The 16387-nt window shown below is 46.8% G+C and overlaps 2 protein-coding genes across 2 annotated transcripts; both read left to right on the top strand.

The window, feature by feature from the left end:
* Window positions 1-2598: 2598 nt before the first annotated feature.
* Window positions 2599-5592, top strand: APOA5 (apolipoprotein A5). The gene is made up of 4 exons (XM_045839227.1): window positions 2599-2639; window positions 3172-3228; window positions 3341-3452; window positions 3974-5592. The coding sequence occupies exons 2-4, from the start codon at window positions 3189-3191 to the stop codon at window positions 4923-4925; spliced, it is 1104 nt and encodes a 367-aa protein (XP_045695183.1). The 5' UTR covers window positions 2599-2639; window positions 3172-3188; the 3' UTR covers window positions 4926-5592.
* A 1119-nt stretch (window positions 5593-6711) lies between these two features.
* Window positions 6712-15941, top strand: ZPR1 (ZPR1 zinc finger). The gene is made up of 14 exons (XM_045839217.1): window positions 6712-6932; window positions 7112-7273; window positions 7694-7784; window positions 8505-8575; window positions 9393-9479; window positions 9625-9747; window positions 10071-10118; window positions 10302-10368; window positions 10764-10834; window positions 11551-11640; window positions 12104-12214; window positions 12872-12958; window positions 14549-14614; window positions 15329-15941. The coding sequence occupies exons 1-14, from the start codon at window positions 6762-6764 to the stop codon at window positions 15461-15463; spliced, it is 1380 nt and encodes a 459-aa protein (XP_045695173.1). The 5' UTR covers window positions 6712-6761; the 3' UTR covers window positions 15464-15941.
* Window positions 15942-16387: the final 446 nt, after the last annotated feature.

The following is a 16387-nucleotide window of genomic DNA, read 5'->3' as shown; positions in this document are numbered from 1 at the left end:
AGATGAACAAGAAAAGGCCCACACCAAGACACAGCACAATTAAAATGCCAAAGGTTAAAATAAAGACAAAGTGAGTCTTAAAAGCAACACGAGAAAAGTAGCTGGGGCTTCCATAAGACTGTCAGCTGATTTCTCAACAGAAACTTTGCAGGCAAGAAGGGATTGGCAAGAAATATTCCAAATGATGAAAAGCAGGGGCCTACAAATAAGATTGCTTTACCCAGCAAAGCTATCATTTAGAATTGAAAGACATATTAAGAGCTTCCCAGACAAGAAAAGAAATTCAAGGAGTTTATCACCACCAGACCAGGATTACATAAAATGTTAAAGGGTCTTTTTTAAGATGAAGAAGATAAAAAAATATAAACAATAAAGTGGCAAGAAATACATATCTATCAACAATTGAATCTAAAAAGGAAAATAAATGAACAAACGGAACAGAAACAGACTCATGGATACAGAGAACATTTTGACATTTGCCAGATGGAAGGAGAGTTGGGATGAGTGAAAAAGCTGAAGGATTAAGAAGTACAAATTGGTAGCTACAGAACAGTCATGATGATGTAAAGTACAGCATAGAGAATATAGTCAATAATATTCTAATAACTATGTATGGTGTCAGATGAGTATGAGATTTATTGGGATGATCACTTACTAAGTTATATAATGTCTAATCACTGGGGGGTACCCTTGAAACTAATACAATATTGTATGTCAACTAATTGAAAATAAAAATTGATTTAAAAAAAAAGAACTCTAAAACTGTAAGGTGTCATCAGCTAGGGAAGCATGAGTGTGTATTGCATCTACCTATTATATTAATCCTGATTCTGTCAGAAAAACAGAAGCTGCTCTATGAACTTCAAGTATAAAAGGCTTCCAAAGAAAATTAAAGGGTTTCTAAAAAAAAACAACAACAAAAAAAACTGTTGGAAGGGCTGGAGGAGTGGCATCTCAGCTTGTACTTGAAGGAGTCATTCTCAAAAGCTCACCTGTAAGTGGCTACAAATGGGAAGCTCACATAATGATTGTAGCCCTGTGGCCCTAGCCTAATTGTAAAGAAGACGGATTAATATGGAATCAGTCTGTGTCCAGAGCAGAGTAGGGTGAAGGCAGTTGAGGGCATTCAGAGTAATATTGGAGATGTGCAGAACAGCCTACTATTGCTCGCCCCATATCCTCTTTCTTCTTCCAGAGTAACGTAGCTTTTTTCAAGCTGGGAATATAGTCATCCAGAATAAAGACTACATTTTCCAGCCTCCTTTCCAGCTAAGTGCAGCCATATGACTACGTTCTGGACAATGGGATGTCAGTAAAAGTGTTAAGAGAAATTTCTGGGGTATGCTGTTAAAGGGAGTAAATATGCCCTCTTTTCCTTCTTCCTGAGAGACAGGAGTTGATGGTTGGAGCTGGAATAGCTGAAACTTGGACATGAGACTCTTGTTATAGACAATAGTGCAATAAGACAGAAGGAGCCCTGGCTGGCTTGTGTTTACATGAGAAATACAATTCCATTCTGTTTAGGCTATTCGCTCCCACCTCCTGCCCCCTTTCTCGTCACTTGTAGCTGAGCCTAATGCTAAGTAATACAAACTAAGTCTATAAAAATGAATATAAGTTCACCAAGGAATAGAACATTTCACAGAGGAACAGCATGTACAAAGGCTCAGAGTTCTAAAAGAGTTGGTGTGCTCAGAGAATGTCAACGGTTTTGTGTGGTGGGACATGAGACGGGAAGTGGGTTGGGATGAGCCATAGCAGAGGCTAGACTAAATGGGCAGGCCTGCAGGAGAGAGACCCCTTGGAGGCTATGAATGTGATCAAGGTGAGAGACTAGTGGGGCTGTAATGTGACTGGTGGTGGAAATAGGGAGAGGGGAGTGACTGAAGATACATTTAGGAGCAAAATTCAGGAGTCTTTCAATGTGTGTTTTAGTATGTGGAGTGGGCATGTCATCAGAGGAAGATCTGGGCTTTTTGGCTCCCCCTCCTCAGAGGTCCTGTTCAGCCTTTCTCCATGAGGAGAATCCCACTCTTACCTTAATTCTTTGGTCTGGAGACCCTGGTCCAGATTTCCCTCACCACCTCATCTTTACCCCATCTGACTTTCTGCTTGTTCTAGGATTATATCGTAAGGGGATGTGGGAGAGTCTTTAGCCCTGTAAATGCTGACTCCCCCATCCTGCCTGAGTAGCCTGTAGTGAAGCTGTCAAGGGCTGCTCAGGGTCAGGCAGGCAGCTGGTCACTGTCCCTGTCCGGTTGGGGCACAGTGTCTCTGGGCAGTTGAGTAAGAGTGGGGCCCTCAGCTGACAAACAGACTTGTATCTACTGGTGGGCCAGCCATCAGGTGAGTGTGAAGTTTGAAGGTCATAGGGTTTGGGGTGAACTGGGTGAGGAGTTTAGCCTCACTCCTTGTAAAACTTTCCAGGAAGCCCTTTTCTACCGCAACAGCCCCCTGATAGGAGGGCACTCATTAACCCTGTGGGTGCCAGGAAAGGGCAGGAGTTGAGCACTGGGAAGCAGCTGAGGTCATACTTCTTTGAAGTGCCACGTGGTATTTACTCAAAGCACTTGTTGCCAGAGGCCCAGGCCCCTGGAGTATAAAGTGGAATGCCTGCTCTCTGTACCCAGACTGAGCAGGTGAGCTGCTGGGACAAAGGGAGTCTTAAGGGAGGGGTGGCAGGGGTCCCAGCAGGGAGTGGGGATGGGAGCTCAGAACATCCTCATGGAGTACTTTGGCATAGTTGCTTCTTCCCCCCTGGGGGAACCTCAGTTTTCCCAACCATGAAATGGGAGGCAGGAAGATAGGGGAACAAGGGTTTGGGGATAGATATGGCCTAGGGAGCTCTATTGGGGTCTGGGGAGGGTAGTGGTGGGGGAACCTTCACAAAGTAGTTTGAGCTCCAGACTCCATGTAATGTGACTGAGGTGAAAAAGGAGCCCGCGCCACCCCCCCACCCCCACCCCCCGCCCCCCGCGCAAAGATGCCCTTTTCTTCACAGCCACACTCACCCAGGTCAGTCCTCTTGAGCCCCAACAGTGCTGTGCTCCCTACACCCCAAGGAAGTGTTCACAGATTTTGAGTATGTTGTCCCTGGAGTAGGGTCCCCTGGGTCAAGACTCTCCTTGGCTTCTTCATCGGACCCAAGCCTCCATTCCCCTTCTTTCTCAGAGTAGGTGATAGCAGGCATGGCTGTGGTTCTGACGCGGGCTCTGGTGCTCCTCTCAGGTGGGTCTCCAACCCTGACTTCAATGTGGAGGTGAGGGTAGAGGCTGGACTGAGGGGGCGGTCTACCCTGAGGGGGAACCCCAGATCCTAATCACCCCGTTCCTTTCCACAGCTCTCTCGTCCTCCCAGGCACGGAAAGGCTTCTGGGATGCCTACAGCCAGAGCAGTGGGGACAAAGGCAGGGTGGAGCAGGCCCAGCAGCAGAAGCTGGCATGGGAGCATGCGTAAGTGGCCAGGGCGAGGGGTGCGGGCGAAGAGAGGAGGCATGCATGCCATGGAGTGTTGCGCTGCCTCTGACTCCTCACTCCCCACAGTCTGCACCAGGGCACAGGAACCAATCTGTGCTGTTTCTGCCGCTTTCCAGGCCTTCCTGGGCCATGCTGCGCCCTCTGCCGGCAGTATCCCCACAACCTGCTTTGACCTTGCTTCAGCTGTTCACCCTGAGGCGTGGGATCTGGGAGCAGTGCAGGGGATCCCCCACCCTGTCCTCTAGAGTAAAAAGATTGTAGGACAGTCCCGGTGCATATGTCCTTCCTTGGACTGTGTTGGTCTGGACTTGCATGTGCCATGTTTTCCTTACTGTGTGAGGACATGCAGTTGGGCTGAGGCTAGGACTAGAGCCACTCTGGGATCACCTCCCTACATCCTTGGTTTCCCCAGATAATCAGTGAGTGATGTCTTTGGGGGCAAAGCAGATGATGGGGGCTAGTAGTCTGACGGCCTGGATTTCTGACCTCTTTCTCAGAAGCCTGAAAGACAGTCTTGAGCAAGACCTCAACAATATGGACAAGTTCCTGGAAAAGCTAGGTCCTCTGAGTGTGCAGGGGAGGGAGCCTCCCAGGGTCCCATCCAATCCAGAGGGAATGCGGCAGCAGCTGCAGGAGGAGCTGGAGAAGGTGAGAGTGCGCCTGGAGCCCTACATGGCTGATGTGCACCAGCGAGTGGGTTGGAGCCTGGAGGCTCTGCGGCAGAAGCTGAAGCCCTACACCACAGACCTAATGGAGCAGGTGGCCCTGCGGGTACAGGAGCTGCAGAAGCAGTTGCACATGGTTGGAGAGGATACCAAGGCCCAGCTGCAGGGGGGTGTGGAAGAGGTGCAGGGCCTGCTTCGGGAACTGCAGAATCGCGTGGTGCACCACACTGGTCGCACCAAAGCATTGTTCCACCCGTATGCCGAGCGCCTGGTGACTGGCATCCAGCACCACATGCAAGAACTGCACCACAGCATGGTGCCGCATGCCCCTGCCAGCCCTGCGCGCCTCAGACGCTGCATGCACATGCTTTCTCGAAAGCTCACGCTCAAGGCCAAGGCCCTGCATGCGCGCATTCAACATAACTTGGACCATCTGCGTGAAGAGCTCAGCGCCTTTGCCCGTGCCAACGTGGGCAGCGCAGAGGAAGGGACCAATCTGGACGCCCAGGTGCTGTCCCAGGAGGTGCGCCAGCAACTCCAGGCTTTCCGCCACAACACTTTCCAGCAAATCGTGGCCTTCACCCACGCGATTGACCAGGAGACTGAGGAGGTCCAGCAGCAGTTGGCGCCACCCCCACCTGGTCACAGAGCCTTTGCCCCAGAGTTCCTCGAAGTCAACAGCAGCAAGGCCTGGAGCAAGCTGCAGGCCCGTCTCGATGACCTTTGGGAAGACATAAACTACAGCCTTCGTGACCATGATCTTGGCCATCTAGGGGAACCATGAAGGTCTATATGCCCAGGCCCACTTCCCAGCTCCTTATTTGGAGACCCCAGGACCTGAGCCCCAAGTATGGTTCTGTTCTTGCTAGTGGCCTATTGGGCAGAGGGTGGAGGGCCCTGGACAGAGTAGGTGAGGCCACTGAAGAGGCTGTTGTCCCCGAGTATCCAGCCTCCTGGGACTCCCCAATCTGGGTGCATTACACTCACCAGGATTTGCAAGCCGGCTTCCCGTGCTCATTTGGAAATCCTCATGAATTACTCCATTCCTTGAAGGCAGGATTGGGAAGGGAGAAAGGCACACCATGAGTGGGTAATTATGTGCAAGCATGTTTTCATGAAGCTAGAAGCCTGTGCCTCTTCATGCCAGGGCTTGACTGTGATCACGTCTGGCCCCCTGGTGGCCATTACTATAGGGGGGTCCACAGAAAGCTGCTCTTTTCTCCCCAGGGCTGCTGTGACAGCTTCTATTGGGGGAAGAGGAGGGAGAAAGGAAAAGAATGTGATAAGGAGAACATGTGATTATGTGTCTGTATAATCCTGCTGGCCTGAAGCTGAAGGGTACAAATGGTGGAAGTTTTAATGGGAGGGAGCAGATCTCTGGCCCCTCCCTCCTGACTCTCAGACCGAAGTCCAGATTTCTGACTCAGATGAAATAGATGCTTATAATGGAAGCTTATTTGCCTGGTGTGACACTCATTTGAACCATGTCTGAAAGCAGCGCCCTCACCACTATCCCCAAATCATGACCATCAGACATCCCAATCCCTCACTGTAATGCCTGCTCACCACTGGATGGTATGCATGAAGTGCTGGCTCCCAAGGTGGCCTCTCCCTTTTGCTCTTGCTGTTCCAGACTTTGAATGGTCCCTTTTATGACACCGACCATCTTTTTAGTACCTCCAAATTCTTAAACTCCCCAGTCCCCACATACAGATTCATTTAGGGGCAATGAAGCTCCTTATGGATCATCTGGGAACTCTGAAATTGGGAGTGAGAAAGTGGGAAGGCTAAGCACATCTTTTCCATCACTCTTCTAATGTCTTGTCCAGTACCCTTTCCTCCCAGCTCAGCCCACCCTGCACAGGGTTCTCAGCACCTTCACACTCCCTCATGATACAGAACCCATATGAATCTGGCTTTATCGTACCCTCAGGCCGAATATCTACCCTGACACCCTAGATTTAGCAACAGAACTGGGAGAGAAATACCCAGGGAGAGGAGGTGCTGGAAAGGAAAACAGCAACCCCCCCCCCCCCCCAGAAAAAAGGTGTTTTTATTGTTAGGAAACTGAGAGATGTGGGTCAGCTGGGGTTAGAGGTGGTGGGGATGAAGGGGTGGGAGTAAAACTGAGGGTTGTGTACTTGAGGATGGAATTTGGGCAGGTGTTTATGAGGACAGAAATAGGAAGTGGGAAAAACAGAAAGGGAGAACATGATTGAGGGACTGAGAGACTAGAGTTGAAGCAGTCTGGTACAAAAAGTGGAACAAAGGAAGCCCAGGTGAGAGCGCACCTCCCCTGGGATGTTGATGGGCAAACCTGGCCTCTTGAAGTCAAGGGTCTTGTAATGTGCAATGGAGATACTGCGAAAGAGCAAAGCACTGCCTTGGGTCTGGGAGGACGTCCTGTGGGGAGTGACGCCTGAATTGAGGTGCAGGCAAAGCGAATCCAGCTGTGGAAGTTTGGATCACTTGAAACTGCTCTGTTAAGGGCCCAAAGTCTCCGACCTCTTTAAGAAAGAGCGGGGGCGGAGCGGGTGGCAGCAGGCGGAAGTGCTAGAGGAAGGGGTGTGGCCACAGGGGAGGAAGCCGGAACTTGCGGGTTAAACTGCGCGTGGTGGCGATGTCGGCCAGTGGGGCTGTGGAGCCGGGGCCCCCAGGGGTTGCTGCCAGCCCCTCGCCCACCCCGGCCCGGGCTCCGGTCCCGGGACGCCTGTTTCGGCCTATCAGCGCCGAGGACGAGGAGCAGCAGCCCACCGAGATTGAGTCGCTGTGCATGAACTGTTACCGTAATGTGAGACGGGGACGCGGCCGCGCGGTGGGGTAGGCTTGGGATGAAGAGGCGGGGAGTGGCGGTCGGCGACCTCCCTTAGTGGGCCTGGTTGGGGACCCGGAGTTGAGGCACCCCTGGGGGGTCCTTAGACGGAGAACTGGGGTTTCATTGGTTCTTTACTTAGCTTTTTGCTTCCCCAGGGCACGACGCGCCTCCTGCTCACCAAGATTCCCTTCTTCAGAGAAATAATCGTCAGCTCCTTTTCCTGCGAGCACTGTGGCTGGAACAACACGGAGATCCAGTCGGCAGGCAGGATCCAGGACCAGGGAGTACGCTACACTTTGACTGTCAGGGCCCCGGAGGTGAGAGGAGCCCAGAGCAGGTACCTTACTGTCCTAGAGAAGGCTTGGGGGGTTGGAGCCAGAGCTCCCGTTCAGGTGGTTGGACTTGGGATAAATAACCCTAAGTGTTCAGGCCTTATTTTTTCCTTTATAAAATGGTTTTGGTGCTGTCAACTGATCAGGTGAGACTTGTGGAAGTGTTTTTTAAATTCTGTGAGAGTGTATCAAATGAGTTGTAGCTGCCGGGAAGAGTACTCTTACCACTTGGGCAGCTTGGCTCACATCACATGCACTGTTCTGCAGGGGTAGCCTGGGCCCTTCCTAAGAGAAGAGAGGAAGAAAAAGCTGGGCTGGGGTCTGATGGAGGGGGCAGTCTGGTATTTCCCGAGGAGAAGCTGTACTGCTGACCTCTCTGGACTGCAAATTTTTCTTCCTGCCTAGGACATGAACAGAGAAGTGGTAAAGACTGACTCTGCTACCACAAGGATCCCAGAGTTAGATTTTGAAATTCCTGCCTTCAGCCAGAAGGGAGGTAAGTTTAAGATCAGGGTATTTGGGCTGTTTATGCCTAGCTGGAATCTTACTCACTTTCTTGTAAAATCCCTGGGGCTGGGTCTAGTGCCTGTGTATGGGTTTGACGGTGTAATCACTGTGATCTTCATTGTTTTAACAAAAGCAGAAAACTTAGATAAAACAGCTTGGGAGAGTGGATAGTGATAGTAAGACTCATGTGCTTATTTGAAGAGTTTTATCATCACTGTTATTAGAGCTGAATGGAACCTTGTGCCCAGCCTCATTTTACAGATGAATGCAAGGCCCAAATACTGTATTCTGCTGTGTAAATGTGCACCTTTTTTGTCCACAATTTTGAGAGAAAATAAGGATGTGCATTGTACATGGATAGTACTAATTCTACATCTATATAAATGTGTTAAGTTCTTTTATTTATATTTAGGTGTTAAAAGTTAACTCTAGAAAGCAATAATGATATCCATGTGCAAGACAGTACCCTGGAATACAACAATTGATTTTGTTTCTAAATATAAATAAATAAAAAGTTGAATTAAAAAAATAAAACAAAAGATTTTTTTCGTGAAAGTTTGGACCAAAAACGTGGGTATGCATTTTACATGGGAACACATTATACATGACAAAATAGTTAGTGGTAGTTTAAGTGAATTGCCCAGGGTCATACAGGCACCTACCTGATGGCAGGGCCTAGATTTACCTGTCTTTTGTTCTTATTCACCAGCTCTGACCACTGTTGAGGGATTGATCAGCCGTGCTGTCTCTGGCTTGGAGCAGGATCAGCCCACAAGAAGGGTAAGCTGGGGTATTCTGATTGCAGCCCCTCAAGGAATAATTACTTATATGCCTCTGAGTAGAATCTTCAGCTTTCCATGTAAAACTGTCTCTGACTAAATGTTGGAGGACTTTTAGGGGAAGCATATGGTGATACTATAACTTCGAGGATGTTGCACGTGGAACAGCCTATGTTCTTTCTAGTTCTCTTTCACCAGTGTATTATTAGGCCTCATCTCCGACATGCAATGTAACATTACCTCTGAAGAGCCTTTCTTAATCCCCTTGGGTTTATCTGTGCTTTCTGAGTGTTCCAGTATCTACAGGGCCCGGCAGAAGTAAGGCTTGCTTGTGTGGTTGGTAGGGTGCCTGAATGTCTTGCATGAGATGGACAGCAATTTGAACATTTCACCTAAAATGTCATCGTGTGCTGGAGGGTGATATTGTTATGTTACAGAATTACATGCTTATGATTTTGTCATTAAAAAGGGGTGTTATTTGTGCCAGACCCTGTATTTTACTTAAGACAGAAATAATGTAATTGCATATTTAGTCATCTGTCTTCCTAACTGGCTGGGGAGCCCCATGAGGGGACACTGATATTTAACCTGGCATGAGTGCCTGGACTAAAAGGATGAATGAGTGAGAAAATGAGGCTTACCTGGCACCACCCATAAACTTCAAACTATATGCTACATTTTATTGTGAAGTCTGAGTCTCTCTGTTCCCATTCATGCCATGGTGATGACTTCCTGATAGAAGTGACTTGGGCCTGACAGGGAGTGGAGGCATATGGTCTATCACAAGGGCTGATGCTTTTACTCTCTGTTTATGTCAGACAAATGAAGAAGCCATAGCTGAAAGAATTGATGAGTTCATTGTCAAACTGAAAGAGCTAAAGCTTGTGGCCTCTCCTTTCACTCTGGTGAGTATTGAGGGAGTCTGGGTGCCCTAGATTTAGGGGAGGAGAAACCATTGAGATGAGGATTTTTCCACTGTGGTGCCTGAGTGGTCTGATGGTAGGTGGAGGACTATACATGACTTGTGATTACTCTTCATCTATCTGTTAGATCATTGATGATCCCTCAGGGAACAGCTTTGTGGAAAACCCACACGCTCCGCAGAAAGATGATGCCCTGGTGATCACACATTATAACCGGACTCCACAGCAGGAAGAGATGCTAGGGCTCCAGGTGGGTGGACTGAAGAAGCCAGAAGAAGAGTGAGGGAAAACTTATTTTGGCACTGCTGCGTTGGGTACAGTATATTAGCATGTTGTGTTTCTCATCCAGCTCATGTCAAGGGTTTAGGATAAACTTTACAATAAAGGATGGCATTGGCTGTGGTATTATCTTAGGCTCTGTTCTTCCCTTGATTGGGGCTTTCTGGCTTCTCTGTTAAACTCATGAGGTGGCAGCTGACAACAAGAAGTCACAACATTTTCTGTCACTCCTGGGCAGGGTGTTGAGAGGCTGAGATATATGTGCCAAAATGTGATTTGCATCTCCTACTTTAGGCAGAGGCACCAGAAGAGAAGCCAGAAGAGGAAGATCTCAGAAATGAAGTGAGTCACGTTGGCTACTGTGGAGGAAGGAGTAGAGTTGTGGGCTGAGACTGATGCTGTTCAGTGGCTCTCTTCTGCTCCACCAACACAGGCAACCACCAGCATACCAACTGAATGTCTTTGGCCTGGCAGGGCTCACCTGCGTGGGAGGGTTCACTCCCTCATCCCCATGTTCTGTTCCAGGTGCTGCAGTTCAACACAAACTGCCCAGAATGCAATGCTCCAGCTCAGACCAACATGAAACTAGTTCGTATCTTTTGTCAGGCAGTTGGGTTGCTCCTCATCTGACTCAGGTGTGAAGATTATCTTCGGGCTGGAAAGCACTACTCCCTTCATGGAAAACAAGGTTTTCTGAGTGATAAGCCTTTGATGAGACTGTACCTTGGCTTTGGGTGTACAGGGAGAATTAGGCTGTAGTCTCTAGGCTCCTATGTTTAGACTGGGCCATGTCTGCCAACACTTATGAACAGAGATCGCCATGGGTTGTGACCTTGCCCTTTTCTGGAGGGTTAAGTTAGGTGACTTCTTGTGATTTATTTCCCCGCAGTCCTGGGACCAGCAATTGTGTTTGGGTTTTGGATTTGTTCTTCCCCAGAGGGTGGTTCTGCTATCATGGAAGCAGATTTCCTTAACTTCATCTTCCAGAAATCCCCCACTTTAAGGAGGTTATCATCATGGCTACCAACTGCGAGTACTGTGGCCATCGGACCAATGAGGTGAGTGGGCTCCTTCATTTGGGAAGACTAGCTTGAGGGTATCCTCTGTGCCTCTCATCCTCCCTAAATCTGCTTTGGGATGAGGGGGCAACGTGGGGGTTGGGTCTTTCTATTAGATGTAGTGTAGGTAAGGAGCCATTGAAGGAACAGGGAATTGGCTTAGAGAAGAAAAGTTAGATGTCCTAACTTATTTAACACATCTTAAAGTTTGGTTTTAAGGAACAGGGACACCCACTTTTGACTCACCCCTTAAAGGGATCGAAGTGTGGGAGGCAGATTTTGACTCAGTAATATTTTTAGGTCTCTCAAAATAAAGTGGGCCGCCTTGGAGGGTTGTAAATTCCCTTTCCCAGAGTGTATTCAAGCATAAACTGTTAAATTCTTAAACCAGAATATTATAAAGGGGATCCATATGTTGGATGCAGTTGAAAATCCCTGTCAGTCCCAATAATCATTTTTTTCAAAGGTAAATTCATAGTTTCTTGGTAACTTGGGGTAAGTTTGGGCAGGCGACTGGTGCTGGGCATCTTGCTGCCGGCCAGCTCTCAAGTGTTTTTGATTTGGGTGACTGCTGCTACTATTGATTTAGAAGACTCAGTGGATGGTAGTCATTAGTGGGCCTGATGGGAGGTCCAGGCCTACCCTCTGAGGTCTCTTAGGCACCAGGTGAGGATTTGGGTTGTCTCTGCTACTCCTGATGACTATTGTTTGCACAGGTGAAGTCTGGAGGGGCAGTAGAACCCTTGGGCACCAGGATCAGTCTTCATATCACAGACCCCTCAGATATGACCAGAGACCTGCTCAAGGTAACAGCTTTCTTGGGAATGTGACCTGTCTGTAGGGGAAATTATGTTTTTAAATTATGTCCTGGGACTGTGCAGTACTTCCTTACTCCTGTGGGTTTGGGGCCTCTTGAGCAGAGGTCATCCATGGCAGGAAGTACAGATTCAGAAGGCAACCCATAAGCTCTTTCTGATGACTTCGCAGCTTTTTACCTGCAGTGTCTATAAGGGCTCTTGACTCTGGCCTCTGGTGTTAGGCTACCTGACAGCTTGGAGCCATGACTCAGGGTCTCTTTATTAGCTTGGTTCCATTCCTGTGGTTCATATGGATAGGAGTGAGTATAGCTTTAACTAGCAAGTTAGAAAACTGGGGTAGTTGACTTTGCCCCCAAACTGTCACTGGTAATATTAATTTGACCGGAGGACTCTGGTTAGCTTTCTCTAGTGGCTCCTGATTTAAAGCTTAAGTTGATCTTTCATCTCACAGTCTGAGACGTGTAGTGTGGAAATCCCAGAACTAGAATTTGAACTGGGAATGGCTGTTCTTGGAGGCAAGTTCACCACACTGGAAGGGCTGCTGAAAGACGTCCGGGAGCTGGTGAGTGTAGTGCGTGGCTGCTTCAGCAGTGTGGTTATATGGGGAAGGAGCAAGCAGGTCTCACCCTAATTTGGGGGGCTGTTAGTGGGGTTTCTTTGCCTTAAAACTGATTTAAGAGACTTAAATATTATTTTGGATTGTGAAGATAAGTTTATGGGAAATTCTGAGTAGAAATTCGCAGGCCTTAACTCTTGACACAATGTAGAAATATTGTGTGGTTTTCATTCTCACTATAAAATGAGGGAGGAGGGTTATTTCAGTGCTTAAAACTCCCAGCATACATTTATGTGTGTTGACTTAGCCTATACATTTATTCTCCTGATGAATTATTTCACTTAATTCTCAATCATTAGGCATTACGTTTTTGTAAATTGTGTTCCACATTTCTTCTTCAAATTAGGACTAGTGCTTATAAGAGCATTTTTATAGTTTGTTTCATATTGCCAGTTGCCTTGGCAGATTAATCCATGTGCCCTTAGCAGTGGCTACCTAGGTCAGAAAGGTGGTATGGGATAAATGAAGTTCAGGCTTCCCTGACTGGACAAACTGCAAAAGTTTAGCCAGAGGTTGGCTTAACTTCCATTCCCGCCAGGTTTATGGTCAAATCTATCAAACATAGAGCCAACATACTAGCAGTTTGGATGACATTTGTTCCAGGTGACCAAGAACCCTTTCACACTGGGTGACAGTTCCAATCCTGGCCAGATGAACAAACTGCAGGAGTTTAGCCAGAGGGTGGACCAGGTAAGAGGACTCTGGCTGGTCAGTGCTTGGGTGGTCCTGGGGCTCCAGTGAACAAGAGCTACATGGCCTTTCTTACTCCTTTTAAACATTGAACTGTCATGTTGGGATTCTCCTGGTTTCCTATATCCCATGTCACCTTCCTTTTCTGTTTCTTCCTTTATATTATTGGAGCATCTCCAGTAGCTTCCTGAGTCAAGTAGCATGGGAAGTAAGATTTCTGGGGCCTTATATGTATGGAATTTTCTTTATTCTACCCTCATAAGAGATTGATTAATGGCTGAGAATAGAATTCTAGGATGAAAATAATTTTTCATCAGAACTTCAGAGACATTGCACTAATGTCTTCCATGTTCCAGTTTGACTATCACAGAGTCTTAAGGCATTTTGATGTATGTGACCTATTCTTGTGATACTTCTTTGTCCACTATGATGTGAAATTTTGGGATGTACTTTTGGTGTGGGGTCAGTTTTCAGCAACTCTGCTAGGTACTTTGTGGGTCTTTTGAATCAGGGAACTCCTGTGGCTCAGTTACAGGAAGCTTTTTAAAATTACTTTATTGAGAATTGCTTCCTTTCTGTTCATTCTGAAAACCCTGGGTTTTGGAATATTAGATCAACTTTCTGGTCTTCTCTAATTTACTTATTATTTGTCCGGTTTAGTTTCTTTGTGTTTGCTCTACTTCAGGAGATTACCTCAGCTTTATTTTCCAACCCTTCAATTAAAGTTTTCATTTCCACTAACATACTTTTATTTTCCAAGAGGTTGGATTTTTGGTCTTTGAATACTCTCCCTCTGCCTTTCTTAAAAAATAGCATCCTATTGTTATATCTGTTATAAAGATGTTGTATTTCTTCTTCTTGAGAATATTAATGTTTTGTGTTTTTTGGCACTTTATTTTCCTTGCATTGTTTCCATTCCCTCTAAGTTGTTGTTTTTGTCCATGTGATTCTCTGTATTTCTGTGTTAGGGGCTTTGCTCAGATTTCTGATAATCATTGATCGTCTATTTAAAAGTAGACAGCTAAAAAAACCTGAGTGGGGGGTGAGTCTTGCTGGCATTGGGCTCATTGCATGGAGACTTAGCTTAGCCATTTTGTTGAGGTGGCCCCAGTGCAAGTCGTTAGGTCTTCTTAGGCTGATCAGGTTCCCATCCATGGTGCTCCATTTCCTGGTCTGAGGATGAAGGCTTACCTGACAGTGTCCTAAGAGCTGAGTGTGGGAAGAGGACTGGGGTGTGTGTATGTGTATGTCCAATAGGGTACATTCATTTACTCTCCTGTCTTGATTCCTTTCCCTCTACTCTCAACTGGGGCCAGTGACCCTGATCCATAGTGTGTTGTGGTCACGTCACAGAATCCTTCAGTCGCCTGCTGGGATAGAGGAGGGGCAGTTGTTTGCCTGTTTGGAGCGGGAGATGAAATTGGAGATGTAAAATTGTTTGTTAAATAATTTCAAAGAGTTCTTATTTTAGATTCTTCTCACCAGTTAATGAAACTTGGGCATACTGCAATGTAAGTTGGCTTGATTTCTCGTCTGGCAGACATAGCGTCTTCCCACTATGTAAAATTTACATACTGTATTCTCCTTCAGATCATTGAGGGTAAAATGAAGGCCCACTTTATTATGAATGATCCAGCAGGAAACAGCTACTTGCAGGTACAGTGGACCTTCCCTGATTGTTTCATGGAAATACATTTTCTCACTTTTCTTCAATGTGTACCATTTCTTTAGAAACAGAGATTTGGTTTCAAATGAATTGCTCTTTAATAAAGAACTTCTTAGCAGAAGTCGAACATAAGGGAGAAAGGAGCGAAGATGGGAGGGATTGTAAGTGTGTATCAAGAGGGAAAAAGGATACTCCTAGGCTCCTTCTTCCTATAGCGTAGTTCTTGTCCCCAGCTATAAGTTCGGCAGTGGGGTTTTTATTCTGCAAATCTGATTGCAAAGTGAGGAGAAATGATGCCTTGTCCAAAGTCTAAGATAGGAAAACTGAAAGACTTTAAGCTAACTGGGGAGATATTCTGGTGATTAATAATAATGTTAACATTTATTGAGCAATTATTTGGGGTCAGACAAAACTGTTCTAAGGTCTGTCCATGACTGAGACTATTGCTGTACTCTTTATAAGAAGGTGCAGATAGAAAGTTTAGGTGGACCAGTTCCTAATTCTGCTTGGGGTTGGTTGGTTCAACTTCTGACCCATGTGAGCTCTGTGCTTCCTGCTAGTTGAGCCTAGTCAAAGGGAATTGGCGGTGCTTAGAGTAAAAAACTCACTGAGTTCTTGAGAAAGTGGGATTTGGAAGTTGCCTGGAGGAGGGGAGATAGTAGGATGGTGGCACAGGCACTGATCTTCTCTCCTTGCCCTTACAGAATGTATATGCACCTGAAGATGATCCTGAGATGAAGGTGGAATATTATGAGCGCACATTTGAACAAAATGAGGAGCTAGGGCTCAATGATATGAGGACCGAGGGCTATGCGACAAGCATGGCCCCACAGCGGTAGCAGTGGACGGTTTTGTGGCCAACCTCCTGCACTACTCAGACCATGGGGTTGTTTGTTACTGTGCAAAAGGGCGAGTGTCCTCCCCACCAGGCCTTGCTAATGTGGGGAGGGCACCTACTCTGAATCAGAGATGTTAGCACACCCTTTAAACAGTTTCTGATGCAAGTGCAGGCCTGTTGGGTTATTTGACCTTATTGTGGAGGTTGTAAATTAGCTTGGGAAGAGACCCAGAAGCAGACCATAAGGAATGTCACTACCACTTTTTTTCAACAAGTCTTTACCCTCTGTCCACACAATGCTGTGTCCTCTAGAGTTGGAACTCTGAGGTTGAGGAAGGAGGAAGACAGCTACAGCTGGAGTTTAGGTATTGATTTGGGGGAATTAAAAAATACTGACTTTCAAAATGAAAGGAGTCTTCTGAGGGGAGGGAGTCCTGCACAGGTGAAGTTCTCATTAAAATGATGGCTTTTAAATAGCACTGGCCTCAATATTCCCTGTCTTTGTTTGATATGCTAGTAGAATTCAACTTCCTGAAGAAGTTTTTCTTAAATGTTACCATTGTTCTTTGGAGATTGGAGCTGGCATTTCATTCCTGCGTAGATGTGTGAGTGCTCACTTTGTCTGGGCACACCACTGAACAGTGGACAAAACAAAGCTCTGCTTTTGTGAAGCTTAACATCTAGTGAGGGAAATTGATAATAAACTGATATGTAAAATAGTGGTTAGTGTTATGGAGGGATGTAAAAGCAGGGAAGGTGGGGGTGGGTGTTGAAATAGATTAGTCAGGGAAAGTCTTAACAAGAATGTGATAATTTGACATTTTGGCAAAGTGGAGAAGGAGGTAAGGGAGTAAGCTATGCAAATTGCTGAGAGAAGAGATTTCTAGGCACAGGAAACTGCAAATGCAAAAGCTCTGAGACTGGA

This window comes from Phyllostomus hastatus, unplaced genomic scaffold (assembly GCF_019186645.2).
Source record: "Phyllostomus hastatus isolate PE091 unplaced genomic scaffold, TTU_PhHast_1.1 phas_contig_113, whole genome shotgun sequence".
NCBI classification, from domain to species: domain Eukaryota; kingdom Metazoa; phylum Chordata; class Mammalia; order Chiroptera; family Phyllostomidae; genus Phyllostomus; species Phyllostomus hastatus.
Note: the sequence above shows the minus strand (reverse complement) of the source record. Positions and strands in the feature narration are given on the sequence as shown.